Here is a 20,209-nt window from a genome sequence, read left to right on the forward strand (position 1 = left end):
ACACACACACACACACACACACACATACACACACACACACACACACGCAGATTTTTTTTTTTTTTTTGATGGAATTTCACTCTTGTTGCCCAGGCTGGAGGGCAATGGCATCATCTCAGCTCGCTGCAGCCTCCGCCTCCCAGTTTCAAGCGATTCTCATGCCTCAGCCTCGCAAGTAGCTGGGACTACAGGCGCACGCCACCACACCCACTTAATTTTTGAATTTTTAGTACAGACAGGGTTTCACCATGTTGGCCAGGCTGGTCTCCTACTCCTGACCTTAAGCAGTCCGCCTGCTCGGCCTCCCAAAGTGCTGGGATTACAGGCGTGAGCCACCACGCCCAGCCAACAAAGCAGATTTTTAAGAATTAATGTTACTTATTTTTTTTAGAGACAGGTCCTCACTCTGTTGCCCAGGCTGCAGTGAAGTGGCACAATCATAGCTCACTGCAACCTTGAATTCCTGGGTTCAAGAAATCCTCCTGCTTCAGCTTCCCAGGAGGTGGGACTACAGGCGTGTGCCATAATGCCTGGTTAAGTTTTTAAACATTTTGTTTTTCAGAGATGGAGTCTTGTTATGTTGCCCAGGCTGGTCTTGAACTCCTGGCCTCAAGAGATCCTTCTGCAGTGGCCTCCCAAAGCAGTGGGATTATAGGCGTGAGCCACTGTGCCCGGCCATAAAACAGATTTTAAAACAATGGAAGTAACTTAACACGTGAGACAGACATAATTGATCAAATACACAAGGCACCGACTGAGCGCTCCAATTCTTGACATTTGCTTACAGGAGATTAAACAGATGCACACACAATTGGAAGTAGAACGAGTTTTCCATTACAAGAAAAAGCGTGTTTTGGCTGGAAATTAAAAATGCAAATGAAAACAAGCTTTAAGGTTTCATTACAAACCCACTTAACTGGGAGAGGAAATTAAATTGGTAATATTCGATGGCCTGGGTGGGGAATCCACGAACATATGCATACTTGGCAGGGTTTATAAATGGGCTCCATGTTTTTGAAACTCAGAATGGCTCTTTGAATAATGAGTTGAAAAGCTGTTAATATCTTTGATCCTATAATTATCTCCAAGGAAATACGCCCAAAGGGTGGGGGGAAGTCATTGTACGTAAATGTGCACAGCAGTGCTCTTCGTAAAAGAAATGACTGGAAACAACTCAAACACCCTATAAAGGAACTATGGCTAAACAAACCATAGTGTATCCAAGTGTATCCACCCTACGAGATATGTTATCGAAATGGAAATTATGCCTAAACTCAGCAATAAGGTTATAAACTAGCGGTGAGCGAAAAAAAGGGAATATGAAATACACCAGAAACTATGGATCAGAAAAACATGGATGTGCTAACTTCTCTCCTTCCTCCACTTCTCTCCCTCCCTCTCTTCCTCCCTTCCTCTTTCTCTTGCCATCCTTTCTTCCTCTAAATTGCGGCCACACAGTTTTCTAAGCAGCCTAAATTCCTTATCTCCTCAATCTTATTCCAGTCTTATTTCCTCTGCCTGGATGCTTTTCCTTCCATTAAAAACAAAGATCCATTAAAGAACAACAACAATACATTCTCACTTTAGAAGGTCACGATCAACATAGTCACAGTCAATGAATCAACAGGACAGAGGAGTGAGAAGGGAAAGAATAAATGTTGCCTCTTTCCTCAAACTCTGGCTCTTGTGGTGGCAAAGGTCTGAGCCCTGCCTCTCACACTGTTCGTTCTGCTATTACCACCACGGTGATCTTCTACCCATCCTTCAGTTTCCAGCTTAAACATCACTTCCTCCGGGAAGCCTTCCCTGACTGCTCCCCATCCTTCCAGAGCAAACTAAACCCAGAGCCTCTCCCTGATGTGCCATTACCATTACAGGTTTATCTGTGTAATTCTCTGTTTAATTTCTATTTCCTGCACCGGACTGCGAGCTCCATGTAGGTAGGGATTTGGTATGTGTCTTCTTTTTTTTTTTTTTTTTTTTTTGAGACAGGATCTTGCTCTGTTGCCCAGGCTGGAGGGCAGCGATGAGATCTCAGCTCACCGCAACCTCTGCTTCCCAGGTTCAAGTGATGCTCCCGCCTCAGCCTCCCGAGTGGCTGGGACTACAGGCTAAGTTTTTGTATTTTTAGTAGAGCCAGGGTTTCACCATGTTGGCCAGGCTGGTCTCGAACTCCCGACATCAGGTGATCCGCTCATCTCAGCTTCCCAAAGTGTTGGGATTACAGGCGTGAGCCACCGCGCGCTGGCCCATTTGTGTCTTTTTTTTTTTCTGTGCCCAGGCTGGAGTGCAGTAACACAATAATGGCTCATTGCAGCCTCCACTTCCCAGGCTCAAGTGATCCTCCCAGCTCAGCCTCCCAAATGCCTGTGTCTTGTTTGCAATCAGGCACCTAATATAAGCAGGTCCCCCATGAATACTTCCCGAGTGAGTCACAAACATTCACCAACATGACTGGGAGCTTGGTCCCTGCCAGGTGCCGGTTCGCCATGCTTTATGGGGATCATTTAGTAGAATTCCCACCAAACAGTGAGAAGCTGGGCACAGATGTTATTCCCATAATGATGTAATCTGCCCCAGGACACACGCACAGGCGGAAAGGGGTGGAGCTGAGACCCAAATCCAGGCAGCACAGTTTGCAAGCCCTCTGCCCCCACCCCACTCCATCTCTTGGACGATAGGCGATGAACAACTGATAGGTGGCAGAGGAAGGGACTCACCCACAGAGGCTATATCAGCCAGCTGATCCTCAGCCTCTTCGGGGTTAAGCAAATCTGTCTTGCTTTTCTTTATGGTGGTTCTCCGCAGAGCTCCAACAATGGAAACATGGCAAGAGAAAAAGACGTTACCCTTTTTGCAACACAGACCATACGGACACAGTGTGTCCTTGGATTTAACTCTCACGGCAACTGTTCTCACAGGAACTAATAGTATACCCATTTTTCAGATGTGTAAACTGAGGTTCAAGGTGGCACTATCACTTTGCTTAAAGGGGTAAAGACAAGAATCTAGTCGGGTTCAGTCCGACTCCAGGTCTGGGCCCTCGGCCACTATTTTCCCTCTGGTTTATTTATTTATTTATTTATTTATTTACTTATTTTTGAGACAGAATCTCGCTCTGTCACCCAAGCTGGAGTGCAGTGATGTGATCTTGGCTCACTGCAACCTCCACGTCCCAAGTCCAAGCGATTCTCCTGCCTCGGCCTCCTGAGTAGCTGAGACTACAGGCGTGCACCACCATGCCCGGCTAATTTTTGTATTATTAGTAGAGATGGGATTTTGCCATGTTGGCCAGGGCTGGTCAAACTCTTGACCTCAAGTGATTTGCCTGCCTTGGCCTCCGAAAGTGCTAGGATTACAGGCGTGAGCTGCCACACTCAGCCTCTATTTTTAAATTCTAAGAAACCTAACTTTCTTATGAAAACAGTCCACCCCTTGACCAGTAGCATACTTGCTAGGCAGGCTGCAATTTTGGGATTCTACCCTAGTATTCAAGCTATACACCCCTAGGGGCTCCACAGCAGACAGTAAGTTCAGGTGTAGACTTCCAATAACAAGATTTAGGCAACCCATGGGTAATCTCCCCTCCCCAGCTAAAACAGTAAAATTCATTTTATAACCTTCTGGGACAGAGTGCCAGTTCTTTTATTTCCCTCAAATCCCTGGGATTTTAAATCAAAAGTCATCACCCTGTCTAGCCAGTTTTCTTTCTTTTTTTTTTGAGACAGAGTCTCGCTCTGTCGCCCAGGCTGGAGTGCAGTGGTGTGATCTCGGCTCACTGCAACTTCCGTCTCCCAGGTTCAAGCAATTCTCGTGGCTTAGCCTCCCGAGTAGCTGGGATTATAGGCGTGTGCCACGACATCTAGCTAATTTTTGTATTTTAGTAGAGATGGGTTTCACCATAATGGCCAGGCTGGTCTTGAACTCCTGGCCTCAAGTGATCCACCCGTCTTGGCCTCCCAAAGTGCTGAGATTACAGGCGTGAGCCACCACACCCAGCCCCTGTCTAACCAGCTTTCTAAAGTGTGAGAAGATAAATCTCGAGCAACAAATTGCGTGTTTCAGGGAGTACTATTATTTTTCTCATTGCTCTTATTATTATATTGCAGGCATATCCTTCTGGCCTATCTCTAAATTCTTTTTTTTTCTTTTGAAACAGGGTCTCACTCTGTCACCCAGGCTGGAGTGGAGTGATGCCCGCTGCAACCTTGACCTCTTAGGCTCAAGTGATCCTCTTGCCTCAGCCTCCCGAGTAGCTGGGACCCTAGGTGCGTGCGTCACCACATCCGGCTACGTTTTTATTTTTTGTAGAGACGGAACCTCACTGTGTTGCTCAGGCTGGTCTTGAACTCCCAGGTTCAAGTGTTCCTCCTGTCTCGGCCTCCCAAAGTGTTGGGATTACAGGTGTGAGCCACGGACAGACCACATCCAGCCCTATCTCTAAATTCTAGGAAGCTTTACTTTCATGAAGCCCCAGGTTGGATACACAGTGACTCTTACAGTCTGTCCCCTGACTCCCAGCTATGCTAGGCAGGTTGGGTTTTTGGACCCGTTTTTAATGGTGCCTCCTTTCATATTCAGGTTTCCAGGGGACCATGAATTGACGTCTATACTCCCAGCACTTTGGGAGGCCGAGGTGGGCAGATCACTCGAGGCAAGGAGTTCAAGACCAGCCTGGCCAACATGGCAAAACCCCATCTCTACCAATAATATAAAAATTAGCCACGCATGGTGGCACATGCCTGTAATCTCAGCTACTCATGAGGCTGAGGCAGGAGAATTGCTTGAACCTGAGAGGCAGAGGTTGCAGTGAGGTGAGATCATGCCACTGCACTCCAGCCTGGGGGACAGAGCGAGACTCTGTCTCAATTTAAGAAAAAAGAAAAAAGAAAAAAAAAGAAAGTCAGTCATGGTTCTGTCTGGTTAAGTTTCTGACATGGGAGACAGCAGCCCTTCACAGTAAATTGGATTTTTGGTGGGATTATTATTTATTTAGCAAGCAGAAACATTCTGACCCTATCCTAGGTGTTATTTTGCCATAATGAGTATCATTCTGAGAAACAATCTCATGATCTAGGGTATTGTTTATATCATACCCATTTTGCAGGTGAGAAAAACCAAGGCACAAAGCAGAAAAAACCAGGTCCATGGTTCAAACAAAAAAGTGGAGGCCAGAATAGAGAAACTCTGCATGGAAGTCCTAAAATTCCTCCAGGAGGAACGTCCACCCCCTGGAGGATCCTTAGAACCAGTCACCTGCTCTCCCCCGACTCCCCACCACAGCTTCTCCCTTCTCCCCTGGGACCCACCCCCCGAGGTGGGTTCAGAGCGGTTACCATCAAAGGGATGCCTCTGCTCCCCGTCAGTTTCATCCTCGGCGAGGATCACCTCTTCTGAAGAGGAAGAGCACAGAGTTAAGCTCCCGCATTTGGAGGATGAGTTCTCTCTTGGACCGGGAAGGAGAAAGGTCTGCCCGGCCACCCCCATTCTCCCCTGGCTGATGATGACAGCTCAACCGGCCAAAAAAACATGCTGCTGGGTGGTTTCTGACCTCAAGTCCCACCTCCGCCACAGTGGCAAAAGCCAACATTCTCCCCACGTCGCACAAAATAAAAACCAGTATCCACACCACAGCTTATAAGCCCCTGCTTGATCTGATCTCCATCACCTTCCTGTCTTCCTCTCCTCCGACTCTTCCCACCTCTCACTCCGTTTCACCTGCACTGGCTTCCTTGCTGTGTCTCAAATACGCTCCGAGCTCACGGCCTTTGTACTTGTTGCCTCTGCCTGGAATGCCCCTTCCCTTGACGTCCCCACAGCTTCCTTCTTCACGTCCTTCAGGTCTCTCTACTCAGAGGTACTTTCTTAGAAAAGCCTTCCCTGACCACCTTGCCTCCAACTTCCTACTCTTTTTTATTCTCTGACACGGAGTCTTGCTCTGTCGCCCAGGCTGGAGTGCAGTGGTGTGATCTCGGCTCACTGTAACCTCTGCCTCCTGGGTTCAAGTAATTCTCCTGCCTCAGCCTCCCGAGTAGCTGGGATTACAGGCATGCGCCACCATGACCGGCTAATTTTTAAATTTTTAGCAGAGACTGGGTTTCACCATGTTGGCCAGGCTCGTCTCGAATGCCTGACCTCAGGAAATCTGCCCGCCTTAGCCTCCCAAAGTGCTAGGATTATAGGCGTGAGCCACTGCGCCCGGCCAACTTCCTACTCTGTTTTATCTTCCTTCTCTGAATTTGGGAGTTCCCAATATGAAATGTATTTGTTCGTTTTATCTCTCTCACTAGAATATCTGAGCTCTGAGGGCAGGGATTTGGTGCGTATTGTTTACTCCCACATCCTCAGTGCTTAGATCAGTGCCTGGCACAGAGCAGGTACTCCCTAAATGTTTATTAAATTGCTGAACAAATAAATATGTGTCTACCGTGTATCAGGCACTGCTCTCCCCAAGTGACTTAGCTGAGATTATTTTACTAAATACTCCAATAGTACTATGACGTAGGCACTATCATCGCCTCCATGTAACAGCTGAGGAAACGGAGGTACAGGGATGTGTAGTGCACGGGTAAAAAGTGGCAGGGCCGGGATGTAAACCAACGTCTGATTTCAGAATTCAAGTAATGTGATGTCAGATCCTGGCTTCATCCTAGACTTTTTCATATCAGACCCCGGATTCTTGTTGATAAAATTTGGGACTACCAATTCAGGTTCTCTTTCTCCTCCCATCACGACCCTCCCAGCTTAGCCTTCTCCAAACTGCATGACTCTCTTTGTGCTCCGTGGCCTGGGATCTCCATCCCTGGGCCCCAGGATGAAAGGGCCTCACCTGCTTTTGAGATCCACTCCATGTACCCATTGAGCTCACGTTCAATCTGTTGTTGCCGCCTCAGCTTCAGAAAAGCCCGCCGGTTCTCCACCCGTTCCCTTTCTTTGGCAAACTCCCTGCAGAAGCATAGAAAAGCCAGAGTATGGCTGTTTTGAAAATGTTAGGAAATGTGTGTGTGTGTGTGTGTGTGTGTGTGTGAGTGTTTGGGGATTCAGAAGTCTCTGGAGGTTAGGAGTTTTCAACAGGAGGAGTCAGGTCTTCTGGGAAAAGACTGGGTTATTATAGGGATGGGTGCTTCTGCCAGCTTCACATATTTCCCAACAACTGCGCCTAGGTAAAGAAAAAGGCCAGGCACAGTGGCTCATGTCTGTAATCCCAGCCCTTTGTGAGGCCGAGATGGGTGTATCATTTAAGGCCAGGAATTTGAGACCAGCCTGGACAACATAGTGGGCCCCATCTCTATGAAAAATAAAAAATTTAGCTGGGCATGGTGCATACACCTGTTGCCCTAGCTACTCAGGAGGCTGAGGCAGGAGGATTGCTTGTGCCTAGGAGTTCTAGGTTACAGTGAGCTATGATCACCCCACTACACTCCAGTCTGGGTAATAAAGCTAGACACTGTCTCTAAAAAAAAAACAATAAAAAAGAAAAAAAATGAAAGGATAAAACCATGCCATGCCAACCACCACTGGCTGCATACCTCATTCTCATTCTCTTCATACTCTTGGCTAATAATTATTTCAGCCCTCTTTTAAGTTAGACCAATAAGCCCTACAGCAGGTTGGCTTCTCTGCCATAGGTCCCACCTCTTCCTGTTTCCCTTCTTCCTTTTCCTGTTTGGAACATGAAGTGGCCATCTTGAGGGCATGCAGCAGCCATCTTAGGACCATGAGGTATCCATGAGATTGGAAGCCTCTGGTAAAGATGTCAGAATGGAAAGCTGGAAGAATCTGGGATTGCTGATGGTGCTATGGAACCACCATACAAGTGCCCAGACTTCTTATGGTAAGAAAAATGAAGCCCATTTATGATTAAGCCAAAAAACTCTTGGGGATAGAGGATAACATGGCTCAGGAAAATACACTATTAGAGCATATGCTATGATTTTATATTTGGAAAATGGGGGAGAAGTAAACCCAAACTACTGGTTTTTTAAAAAAAATGTAAAGAAAGTAAAGCCCATATGAACTCCCTTACTGGGTACCCCTAGCAGTACACAACCTCTGCACCTGTACATGGCTTGCTAATAACAGTCTGGTAACCCAAACAAGGGGAGAAGCCTTTTCTCTGTCTAGTGAATGAAAACAAAGCTTCAATGGCCTGTCCTTGGGAAGAAGTTGGCAAAGAGGAGTGAGTGGGATGGGGTGGGGAGTAGCAGAGACTTACCCTGACAGCACACCCAGCACAAGGTTCAGCATAAAAAAGGAGCCGATGATGATGAGGGGGATGAAGTACAACCAGTTCCAAGTGTTCCCTGAGGCATCGTTGCTCTGTAGGGTGTGAGGAGGGAAAGCAGGTGAGAGTTGACTGGGAATCAGATAGAACCTGACAGGTGAGGGATGGGGAAGCTCTTGTTCTCTTGTGGCTCTGTCTTAAATGTTCTTGGCTCGTGGAGTTCTGGGGCTGTGGCATCCCAGAGGGTGAAATGGAGAAACATTTTCTGGAGAAAACATCCAAAGGGAAAAGCTCTCTCTTAATTATGTTGTCCTCACATAACATAATTGACCTAGGAATGAGTAAGAAACACAAGAGGACTTCCCAGACCGGAGTCCAGGAGGAGAAGGAAAAAGAAAAGAAAACAAAACACAAAACCTACTGAAATGGATTAATTAATCCCTGGTTCCTTCCCTTCTCCCAACACAGTCACAGACTCCCCTTAGAGGAGATGCATGACCACAGGGTCTGATGACCTGGTGAAATCACCAAGCCAGACAGATGGCCCATGAGCCTTTTCCTTAAGTGTCTCCCTGCTGCATTCCTTGCAGCCTTAATGTCAATCACAAAAAATTCTCAGAAGTTTCAGTTCAATTTTCAAGGGGAAAAAAGTCCACAAATAGAATACTGTCTGAAACAGAAAACAGAACGCTATAGCAAGAAGGAAGTAATATGAGGGGAAGAAAAGGAGAGGTGTGTGTGTGTGTGTGTGAGACACAGAGAGAGAGAAGGAGAGAGAGAAGAATGATAAAAACCAGCACTGAGAGAGAGAGAGAGAGAGAGAGAGAGACAGAGAGACAGAGAGAGACAGAGAGAGAGAAATGAATGATAAAACCCAGCACTTACAGAGTATTTATGGTGTGCTGGCACCCTCCTAAGCACATTATGTATGTTAGCACACTTGGTCATTTAATCCTCATGATGCCTCTATGTTATAATGTCCATGTTACCATTGAGGAAACTGAGGCTCAGAAAGACAAAATCATCAGCCCAAGGTCACAGAGCTATTCAGTAATAGACATGCGATTTGAACTAGCCAGCTGGGCCCCAGAGTCCATGGGCTTAATCTCTGTGCTGGGAAGCCTTGCCTCCAGCTGTCAGGGCAGGGGTAGCCTTTCAATGGTTGATCACCCTGTGACACCTGCAGAATGCAGGCTCTCAAGAGTGGCTTTAAAAGCTCACCTTTAAAAGCATATATGACACTGCTGCTGCCTAGGAGAAAGGCTAAAATGAGAAAGAAGTTAAGATGAGGTCATTACTACTAGGTGTCTGTGAAACTGTAGAGCAACTGGAACCCTCATAACCTGCCAATCAGAGGGTACCATGCTGTATTCATCTCCTGTGGCTGCTGTAACAAGGAACCACAACCTAGGTGGCTTAAACAACAAAAATTTATTGTCTTACAGTTATAGAGGCCAGAAATCCAAGATCAAGGTGTCAGAAGGGCTGGTTCCTTCTGAGGGCTGTGAGACAGAATCTGTTTTATCCCTCTCTCCTAGCTTCTGGCGGTTTGCTGGCAATCTTTGCTGATTCTTGGCTTGTAGAGGCATCATCCTGATCTCTGCCTTTGTTTAAGCATGGCATTCTTCCTCTGTGTGTGCCTGTCTCTGTGCCAAAATCTCCCCTTTTTATATGGACACCATCATATTGGATTGTGGCCCACCCTAATGATCTCATTTTGGCTACTATGCAGTTTTAAAACTGCAATTACTTTTGCACCAACCTAACAATTACATGTGCAATGAATCCATTTCCAGATAAGGTCACATTCTGAGGTGCTGCGGGTTAGGACTTCAACATATGAATTTTGGGGTGAGACAATAAAACCCATAACACATGGTACAACTACTTGAAAAATTGGTGTTGAGAGTTTCTACACTAAGAGTGATTAGGTCATGCTTAACAATGGGCATATGTTCTGAGAAATGTGTCATTAGGTCATTTTGTTGTGCAAACATCATGGAGTGTATTTACACAAGCCTAGATGGTATAGCCTACTACACACCTAGGCTGCATGGTCTAGCCTATTGATCCTAGGCTATAAACCTGTACAGCATGTTATTCTATGGAATACTGTAGGCAACTGTAACTCAATGGTGTATCTAAAAATATCTAAAAACAGAAAAGCTATAGTAAAAATACTGTGTGATAATCACTGTTATATATTCGGTCCATTATGGGACCACTGTTATATATTTGATCTGTTGTTCACCAAAATGCCATTATGCAGTGTATGACCAGATGTACCTTTGCCAAGACCCAGTAATTCTTGGATGGTTACCTATCCAAGATCATTACAATTAGATAGTAATTCTGAATGGTTACCCAACAGAAAGCACACACAAGGACATTCATAGAGGTGGTATTCATCATAGTCCCAAACTGCAAACAATCCACATTGTTATCAACAGGAGACAGAGGATACATGCAATGAACAATGTCACAGGTCACATGAGATCTTAAAAAGTTAATGCCAAGCAAAAGAAGCCAGACAGAAAACAGCATACATGTAAGATTTCACTTACACAAAATACAAAAACAGGCTAAACTAGTGAATGATGCTCAAAGTCCTGGTAGGGGTACCCTTGCGGGGAGGTAGTGACTAGGAACTGGATATGATGGGGGGCTTCTGGGGCTGAGAAGGTTCTTTTCCTCATTTGTGGGCTGGTTACATGGGTGTGTTTAGTTTGTGACAATTAATCAAACTCTTCACTTATAATCTGTGGATTTTTCTGTATGTTTATTCTACTTCAATTTTTAAAACTTTTTTTTTTGTTTTTTTTGAGATGGAGTCTCGCTCTGTCACCCAAGCTGGAGTGCAGTGGCGTGATCTCAGATCCCTGCAACCTCTGCCTCCTGAGTTCAAGCAATTTTCCTGCCTCAGCATCCTGAGTAGTTGGGATTACAGGTGACCGCCACCACACCTGGCTAATTTTTGTATTTTTAGTAGCGATAGGGTTTCACCATGTTGGTCAGGCTGGTCTTGAACTCCTGACCTCCTGAGCTGCCTGCTCTAGCTTCCCAAAGTGCTGGGATTACAAGCGTGAGCCACTGAACTCGGCAAAAATTTTTTTTTTTAATAGTCAACTTTACCTTAAAAAGAAAGAAAATACTGATACGTGCTGCAACATGGGTGAACCTTGAGGGCATTATGCTATGTGAAATAAACCAGTCATAAAAGGGAAAATCCTGTATAATTCCATTTATAGGAGGTCCCTAGAGTCGTCAGAATCATAAAAACAGAAAGTAGCATGGTGGGTGCCAAGGGCTGGGGGAGGGGGAACAGGAAGTTGGTGTTTAGCGGGGACAGAGTTACATTTGGAAGATGGAAACGTTTGGGAGATGGATGGTGGTGATAGTTGCACAGCAATGTGAATGTATTATACTTAATGTCACAGAACTGTATCCTTAACAATGGTTAGGATGGCAACAGTGTATTAATGGTTTCCAATAGCTAGAAGGAGGAGCTTGAATGTTCCTAACAGAAAGAAACAATAAAGGTCTGAGAAGATGAATACGCTAATTACTCCAATCTGAGCACTATGCATTATATGTATTGAAACATCACTATGTACCCCATGAATAAGTACAATTATGACTTGTCAATTAAAAAATATTAAAAAGTTAAAAAAATAATTAGGATGGTAAATTTTATGTCATGTGGGTTTGCCACAGATACTGGAAAAAAAAAAAAAAGCCCTGAAAATAAAACTAACCAAGCCAACTTTAATCATGGACACAGACAGGTTCTGGGGACAATGAACGTGCCAGCCACCAGCCCACATCTTTGTTTTAACAGGCCCAGAAATGCCAATGCTTCGCTTCTGGAAGGTTCTGGGAGAAAGAACCGAGTCAGCAGAACCATGGCTGGACAGAAGGCAGCACTGGCTTTGTGCTTCTCTCTCTGTCACTGTGGCGGCTGAGGGCTTCTCGTTCCCATTTCTCAGGGCTAAATATAGCCCAGGGAATGAAACTCTGCACTGGCCACCAGTAGGGAGACTGTGAGCCGTCACGAGGAGCAGGCTCAGATGACAGGGACAGGGTGGAGGATGGGGGAGAGGGACAGGACTGAACAGGGAAAAGCAGCCAAGGCCCTTCCATGCCAAGGCAGCCTGTCCATCTCAGATGCTGCCAACAAGACCCGAATCTGCCCTTGTCCGGGTCCCCGACAGGCTTGGGGACCTCTGGGCACAGGACACACTACCCAGCACCACAACAGACACACATGGAGGTTTGGACTCTTTGAGCTCATTTAATCCTCTCATGAACCCCAGGAGTGGGTACATAATCATCCCCACCCTGCCGGGTGAGAAAACTGAGGCATAGAGAGATCTTTTTTTTTTTTTTTTTTTTTTTTTGAGATGGAGTCTCACTCTGTCACCTAGGCTGAAATGCAATGGTGCTATCTTGGCTCACTGTAACCTGGACATTCTGGGTTCAAGCAGTTCTCCTGCCTCACCCTCCCAAGTAGCTGGGATTATAGGTGCTTGCCACCATGCCCAGCTAATTTTTCTATTTTTAGTAGAGGCAGGGTTGCACCATGTTGACCAGGCTGGTCTCGAACTCCTGACCTCAGGCGATGCACCCACTTCGGCCTCCCAAAGTGCTGGGATTACAGGTGTGAGCCACCGTGCCTGGCTGAGAGGTCAAATTACATGCCCACAGTTCTGTTGTGGGTTGCAGTTGGTCCCCGCAGAAAGATGTATTGAAGAAGTCCTAACCCCTGGTACCTATGAATTGGAAATAGGGTCTTTGCAGATGGAATCAAGTTAAAATCAGGTCATTAGGGTGGACCCTTATCCTACCTGACGGGTTTCTTTATAGGGGACATCTGGGCAGAGCGCAGTGGCTCACATCTGCAGTCCCAGCTACTCAGGAGTCTGAGGTAGGAGGATTGCTTGAGGTCAGGAGTTTGAGGCTGCGGTGAGCTATGATGGCGCCACTGCACTCCAGCCTGGGAGACAGAGCAAGACCCTGTCTCTAAAATAAATAAATAAACAAACAAATAAATAATAATAAAAGGAGAAACCTGGGCACAGAGATAGCCTTGCACAGAGGGAGAAGGTCATGTGAAATGGAGATGAAGGCGGAATTTGGGCGATGTGTCTACAAGACAAGGAACACCAAGGATTGTTGGCAAACCACCAGAAGCTACGAGAGAGGCAAGAAGGGACTTCAGACCAGGTCTCAGAGGCACCATGGCCCATCTGACCTTGATGGTCTGTGGACTCCTGGCCTCCTGAACTGCGAGAGAATAAATAAATCTCTGTTGTTTCCAGCTACTGTATTTGTGGTTCTTTGTTATGCAAGCTACGGGAAATAAATGAAGTCACTCAGCTACTAAATGGCAGAGGGGGCCTCCAACCCTCCCACCTCTCTGCTTTTATCTCCTCCCCTTTTCCCTTGCTCACTCCGTTCCAGCCACCTGGCTTCCTTGCAGTTCCTCAACCATGCCAAGCACAGTCCTACCTCAGGGCCCTTGCACAGGCTGTTCCCCCTGCCTGGAATGCTCTTCCCTGAGACTGCTACATGGTTCCCCCTCACCTCCTTCAGGTTTTTTACTCAAATGCCACCTTCTGAGGGAGGCCTCCCCTGATGGCCCTTTACAATTGCATCCCTCATTTCTGGTCCCCACTTCCTGTTTCTTTTTTCCCTTTTGCATTTCACCACTTATACACTTTACTTATTTCTCTTGTTCTCTCATCTTCCTGGCTGGAATGTCCATTCAACAAGGGGGAGGGGCTTTGTCCTTTTTGTTCCCTGCTGTATTCCTGTATTCCCAGTCCCCTAAGACAACATCTAGCACACAGTTGGTGCTCAATAAGTGGTGTCTGTTGAATGACTGATTGAGAGTTGGGTCCAAGTTCCCTGCATAGCTCAGATCGTCAACCCCAAGCCAAATTCCCTCCTGAATTCTCATCTGCACCATCCTCTCTGGGGAGTGGGCTTCTGCTGCCTGATTTTAGAGACACTTTTTCTCTTCCAGACTCATTCAATTATTCAATTCCATACTCTGGATTCAACAATTCACAGGGAAGAAGCTGGTGGAAAGCTGGGTGCAGTTTTGGATTAGGAGATGGGCTTTCCCTGGTTCGGGGGTGGGGGTGGGTGGATTTTGCTCAGGAGCAAAATGAAAAGTACATTTTGCAAGCACAAAGACTGGAGATGCCATGGCTGTTCTACGATAATTCATCAGCAAAGATGGGGTCACAGATCTCCTCTCCTGGTTCTCATCTCTTCTATGGCAGTTCAAGTAAAGGGAGGGATATGCACAAGTCTGGATTCAGGGAGGAGAGTGGGGGAGGATGGCTTGCTCATTTGTTAAATTCATTAATAATACTGGGAAGGATGTGCTCGAGAGATCACCTTGTCTTTCTTCCAAGGGCGCAAAGAGTTCCGCTGCCTGGAACACTGTTCCCCATTAATGCTGCCATCAAATATTTCCAGCAATATGGCGGGATGGTCCTTCCTGGTCCCTTTGGGGTTGGCTGAGGACATGCTAAGCGCTGGTCAATGAGGAGTGAGTGGAAATAGCTATCATTTTGGAGCCAGAGCAGTGAATTTTTAGTGTAGGACCTTCTGGCATTCCTTTTTCCCTTCTGGAAGAGCAAATGGCAATGTTCTAGGTGATTAACTAGGTCCCAAGTGACTACACTGAACAGAGCCCCCCTTCTTCCCCACTGCCAACCTGCACCGGACATGTAGCATGAGCAGGAAATACATCTGTTGTTAAAAGTCATGGAGGCTTTGGGGATGTTTGTTACTGCAGCATAACTTGGCTGCCCTGACCAATACATCTTTCTAATTAATTTTTTATATTTTGTAGAGAGGGGGTCTCTATGTTGCCCAGGCTGATCTCAAACTCCTGGAGTCAAGTGATCTTCCTGCCTCAGCCTCCCAAAGTGCTGGGATTACAGGCATGAACCACCACACCCAGCCAGATTGATACAGTTTGATATCTCCATAGTTTGCTCCTTCACCTCCTTTTTTTTTTTTTTCAGATGGAGTCTTGCTCTGTTGCCCAGCCTGGAGTGCAATGGTGTGATCTCAGCACACTGCAGCCTCTACCTCCTGGGTCCAAGCGATTCTCTGCCTCAGCCTCCTGAGTAGCTAGGATTACAGGCACCCACCACCATGCCCAGCTAATTTTTGTATTTTTTAAAATAGAGACGAGATTTCACCATGTTGATCAGGCTGGTCTCGAACTCCTGACCTCAGGTGATCCACCTGCTTCGGCCCCCCAAAGTGCTGGGATTACAGGCATGAGCCACCGCACCCAGCCTCCTTCTGGTCTTTCTTAAATGCCAACTTCTGATTGACTCTTTTATGGATCCCATGAGGCAGGTGAGAAAGTGTCTGTCTCCTGCATGTCTGATGGAGAACATACATTCCTCTCATCAGCACCTGGACATTTTCCAAGACAGACCGCATGTTAGGCCACAAAACAAGTCTCAACAAATTCTAAAATACTGGAATTCTGTCAAGTATCATCTCGGACTACCCTGGGGTAAAACTAGAAATCAATACCAAGAAAAATTCAGAAACGATGCAAATGTATGGCTATTAAACAACATGCTCCTGAATGACCATTGGGTCAGTGAAGAAATTAAGATGGAAATTTAAAAACTTTTTGAAATGAATGAAAACAGAGACACAACACACCAACACTTGTGAGATGCAGCAGCAGCAGTGCTGAGGGAAGTTTACACTTGACCTTAGCTAAAGGGCCAAGAAGCAATTAAGAGGGAAGTTTATAGCATCAGATATCTACATCACAAAAAATAGAGGCCAGATGTGGTGGCTCACGCCTGTCATCCCAGCACTTTAGGGGGCTGAGGCAGGAGGATCTCTTGAGCTAGGGGTTTGAGATCAGCCTGGGCAACACAGTGAGACCCCGTCTCTAAAAAATAAAAATAAAAAAAAATTAGCTGGGTGTGGTGCTGTGCACCAGTCGTCCCAGCTACTGGGGATGCTGAAGTGAGAGGTTCGCTTGAGCCCAGGAGGCAGAGGTTGCAGTGAACCAAGATCACGCCACTGCACTCCAACCTGGGCACCACAGTGAGACTCTGTCTCAAAAAAGTAAAAAAACAAAACAAACAAACAAAAAAAACTACAAAGTAAGAATCCAACACGTACCTCAAGGAGCCAGAAAAGCAAGAACAAACCAAACCCAAAGTTAGCAGAAGAAAGGTCAAGTTCAAGATCACAATCAGTCAATTATTTCTGTCCTCTGAACCTCTGCCTGGAGCAACTCCGCCTTTAGGTCTTTGCTTGGCCAATTTCTTCTTATCACTCAACCCTTAGATCCACTGTGCCCCCGTCAGAGAAGCCTTCTTGGACCTCTCAATCAAAAGGACTTGCCCCTTCCTGCAGCTCAGCCAGACATCTCATTCTCTTCCCAGCACGTTCCACTGTCTGAATCATCTTGTCAACTTAGGCACTTCAAGATTGTCATCTTGAACATCAGCTCCTCGACGGTAGAAATTTTCCTGTCTTAATCCCAGTGTCCAGATCAGCACCAGGCACATAGTAGGTGCTTGCTAAGCATTAGTTGCATAGTCAATACAAATGTTCCTGGGGTTCCTGTTGGTGGATCATTTTATTTATTTATTCATTTTTTTGAGACACAGTCTCACTCTGTCACCCAGGCTGCAGTGTGGTGGCACGATCTAGGCTCACTGCAACCTGTGCCTCCTGGGTTCAAGTGATTCTTGTACCTCGGCCTCCCAAGTAGCTGGGATTACAGGCACGCACCACCATGCCCAGCTAATTGTTTTGTTTTGTTTTTTTTATAGTAAATATGGGGTTTCTCCATGTTGGCCAGGCTGGTCTCGAACTCCTGGGCTCAAGCGATCTGCCCTCCTCAGACTCCCAAAGTGTTGGGATTACAGGGGTGAGCCACCACGCCCAGTTTGGTGAATCATTTAAATAATAAACACAGACAGGAAGTGTGTTTATCCCAAATCCAAATGATTAAGCTATTTTTCTGGGAAAGGAGAGGCAGAAGGTAGAATTATGGTCACATCAGCCAAGTCTTTTCGGCTGATGAAATACTCCCCATATCTGCCTCGATTCCTACCACTTCCGTGCCTTGGTGGATGGAGAAACTGAGGCTGAGAGAGGCAATGTGATGTGCCTGGATCACACAGGGTGCAGATGGCATGGGTGGGATTAGACCCGTCATTCTGGCTTACAACCGACTGATTTTTTCCCACTTCACCCCTTCTCTGTACTTGCATAGTATTTTAAGTGTATATGGGCCCAAGAGAGCTCCAAGGGTAAGGGATGTTACTGATTCATCCCAGTATTGCTGGTGGCGGCTGGTGCTTAGAAAGCGCTCCATAAATACTCATCAAACAAATGAATGGCTGAGTCCCAGCAAAATCCTTAAGTGCCTTCTGTTTTATGGTTTATTTTCCTCTGATTTTTTTGAGCATAGTTCATGCAGAAAAAGTATACAGGATGTTAAAACAAACAAACAAACAAAAAAACACAAAAAACTCAGCTCAGGAGAACACCCAATTCTCCAGCATATGGGATAAACATGGGGGTGGATTTGACCGTGAAAAGGCGGAAGTCTGACGGTGACCATGAGGGAGGCTGTGTGTCCCACTTTACACCCGTTTTAGATCATGCCAGGCCTGTTAATTATTTTTTCAGTCCTCTTTTTCCCCTTTCACTCTCAAAACTGCCCTGGTTTGGATCATACATTATATAGGCTGTCTGTTCATGAAGTCTTTTTTTTTTTTTGGGGGACAGAGTCTCACTCTGTCACCCAGGTTGGAGTGCAGTGGGGTGATCTCAGCTCACTGCAACCTCCACCTCCTGGGTTCAAGCGATTCTCAAGTCTCAGTTTCCCAAGTAGCTGGGATTACAGGTGTGCACAACCACACCTGGCTAACTTTTTTGTATTTTTTAGTAGAGACGGGGTTTCGCCATGTTGGCCAGGCTGGTCTGGAACTCCTGACCTCGTGATCCACCCGCCTTGGTCTCCCAAAGTGCTGGGATTACAGGTGGGAGCCACCATACCTGGCCGATCTATGAAGTATTTTATCACCTTCCTTCATCAGCTCCTTCCTTCATCCTCACTCACTCCCCTCTGGACACCTGGACAGCCACGTATCCTCACAAATGCCAGGGCTTTTGTGATGCCTGCCTGAGGGCTTTTGCACTGGCTCTTCTATCTACCTGGGCTGCTCTTCCCTGAGATACCTCCATGGCTCCCCTCATCTCTTCATGTCTTTTTAAAAAACCTCAAGCAACTGCTGGCCTCAAACTATGGTCTCCTGCCTCAGCCTCCCAAAGTGCTGGGATTACAAGTGTGAGCCACCACACCCAGCCAGGGACATGCATTTATGATCACTAACTAAACATAGTTTTGCTGTTTCATTATTTGACATTCACCAAAGGAGAAAAGGAGAGAAATGTTTATTAAGGAAAACTTTCAGTTGATTTTATATATATATATATATATATATATATATATATATATATATGTTTTTTTTTTTTGAGACAGAGTCTTGCTCTGTTGTCCAGGCTGGAGTACAGTGGTATAATCTCGGCTCACTGCAACCTCTGTCTCCTGGGTTCAAGCAATTCTCGTGCCTCAGCCTCCCAAGTAGCTGGGACTACAGGTGCCTGCCACCATGCCCAGCTAAGTTTTTGTATTTTAGTAGAGACAGGGTTTCACCATGTTGCCCAGGGTGGTCTCGAACTCCTGAGCTCAGGCAATCTGCCTGCCTTGGCCTCCCGAAGTGCTAGGATTACAGGCATGAGCCACCATGCCAGGCTGATGGATGTATACATTTTTTGGATACATATGATATTTTAATACATTCATATGATTTGTTCCTTCAGGTCTGTGTTTTCTTTTTTTTTTTTTTTTTTTTTTTGAGACAGTTCTTGCTCTGTCATCCAGGCTAGAGTGCAGTGGCAAGATCGGCTCACTGCAGCCCCAACCTCCCAGGCTCAAGCAGTCCTCCCATCTCAGCCTCCCAAGTAGCTGGGACTACAGGCATGCTCCACCATGTCCAGCTAATTTTTAAATTTTTTTTTTTGTAGAGATGGGGTCTCACTATGAGCCTAGGCTGATCTTAAACTCTTGGGCTCAAGGGATCCTCCTGCCTCAGCCTCCCAAAGTGTTGGAATTATAGATCATAATGGCCACGGTGCCTGGCCATTCAGGGTATATAAGGATAGCAACCTTTCATCTTGACGATGCACAAACTCTCTACTGTTTTATTCTATTCCTGACCTCTCACCACCCTCTAATACTATTTCGAAGGCAGCGATCCACAAACTACAGCCCACGAGCCAGCCACCTGTTTTTATAGGTTAAAGTTTAATTGGTCAACAGCCATGCTCATTCACTTGTGTGTTTTATCTGTGGTTACTTTTATGCTACAGAAGCAGATTGAGTGATTGCGATGGAGACTGTCTGGCCCACAAAGCCTAAACTATTTAATGTTTGCTCTCTGCCCTTTTTATCTCAATTGATCACTGACTTTCCCCACTCGCACGTCAACTCCTCTGTGTCCAGAAGAGTGTCTGCACACAGTAGGCATTCAATGGTGGTTGTTGAATGAACCAGTGATTTACAGTCCAAAATCTAATGCTTTGATTTTGGTCAAGACAAACATCTATGAATGAAAAAGGGCTTGGGGCCGGGCGCGGTGGCTCAAGCCTGTAATCCCAGCACTTTGGGAGGCCGAGACGGGCGGATCACGAGGTCAGGAGATCGAGACCATCCTGGCTAACCCGGTGAAACCCCGTCTCTACTAAAAAATACAAAAAACTAGCCGGGCGAGGTGGCGGGCGCCTGTAGTCCCAGCTACTCGGGAGGCTGAGGCAGGAGAATGGCGTAAACGCGGGAGGCGGAGCTTGCAGTGAGCTGAGATCCGGTCACTGCACTCCAGCCTGGGCGACAGAGCGAGACTCCGTCTCAAA

The 20,209-nt window shown here is 46.3% G+C and overlaps 1 protein-coding gene across 3 annotated transcripts in view; it reads right to left on the minus strand.

The window, feature by feature from the left end:
• The window catches only part of CACNA1A (calcium voltage-gated channel subunit alpha1 A), a 309,344-nt gene that overhangs the window by 130,282 nt on the left and 158,853 nt on the right, over positions 1 to 20,209 (minus strand). For 2 of the 3 annotated variants that reach the window (XM_025366938.1, XM_025366937.1), the window contains exons 7-11: positions 8,216 to 8,319; positions 6,830 to 6,945; positions 5,337 to 5,393; positions 5,229 to 5,231; positions 2,721 to 2,810 (exon numbers count right to left, since the gene is read on the minus strand). In XM_025366938.1, coding sequence (XP_025222723.1) covers positions 2,721 to 2,810; positions 5,229 to 5,231; positions 5,337 to 5,393; positions 6,830 to 6,945; positions 8,216 to 8,319 — 370 coding nt within the window. The remainder of the gene's footprint in view (positions 1 to 2,720; positions 2,811 to 5,228; positions 5,232 to 5,336; positions 5,394 to 6,829; positions 6,946 to 8,215; positions 8,320 to 20,209) is intronic. The other variant, XM_025366939.1, reaches the window with a different exon arrangement.

Source organism: Theropithecus gelada, chromosome 19 (assembly GCF_003255815.1).
Source record: "Theropithecus gelada isolate Dixy chromosome 19, Tgel_1.0, whole genome shotgun sequence".
NCBI classification, from domain to species: domain Eukaryota; kingdom Metazoa; phylum Chordata; class Mammalia; order Primates; family Cercopithecidae; genus Theropithecus; species Theropithecus gelada.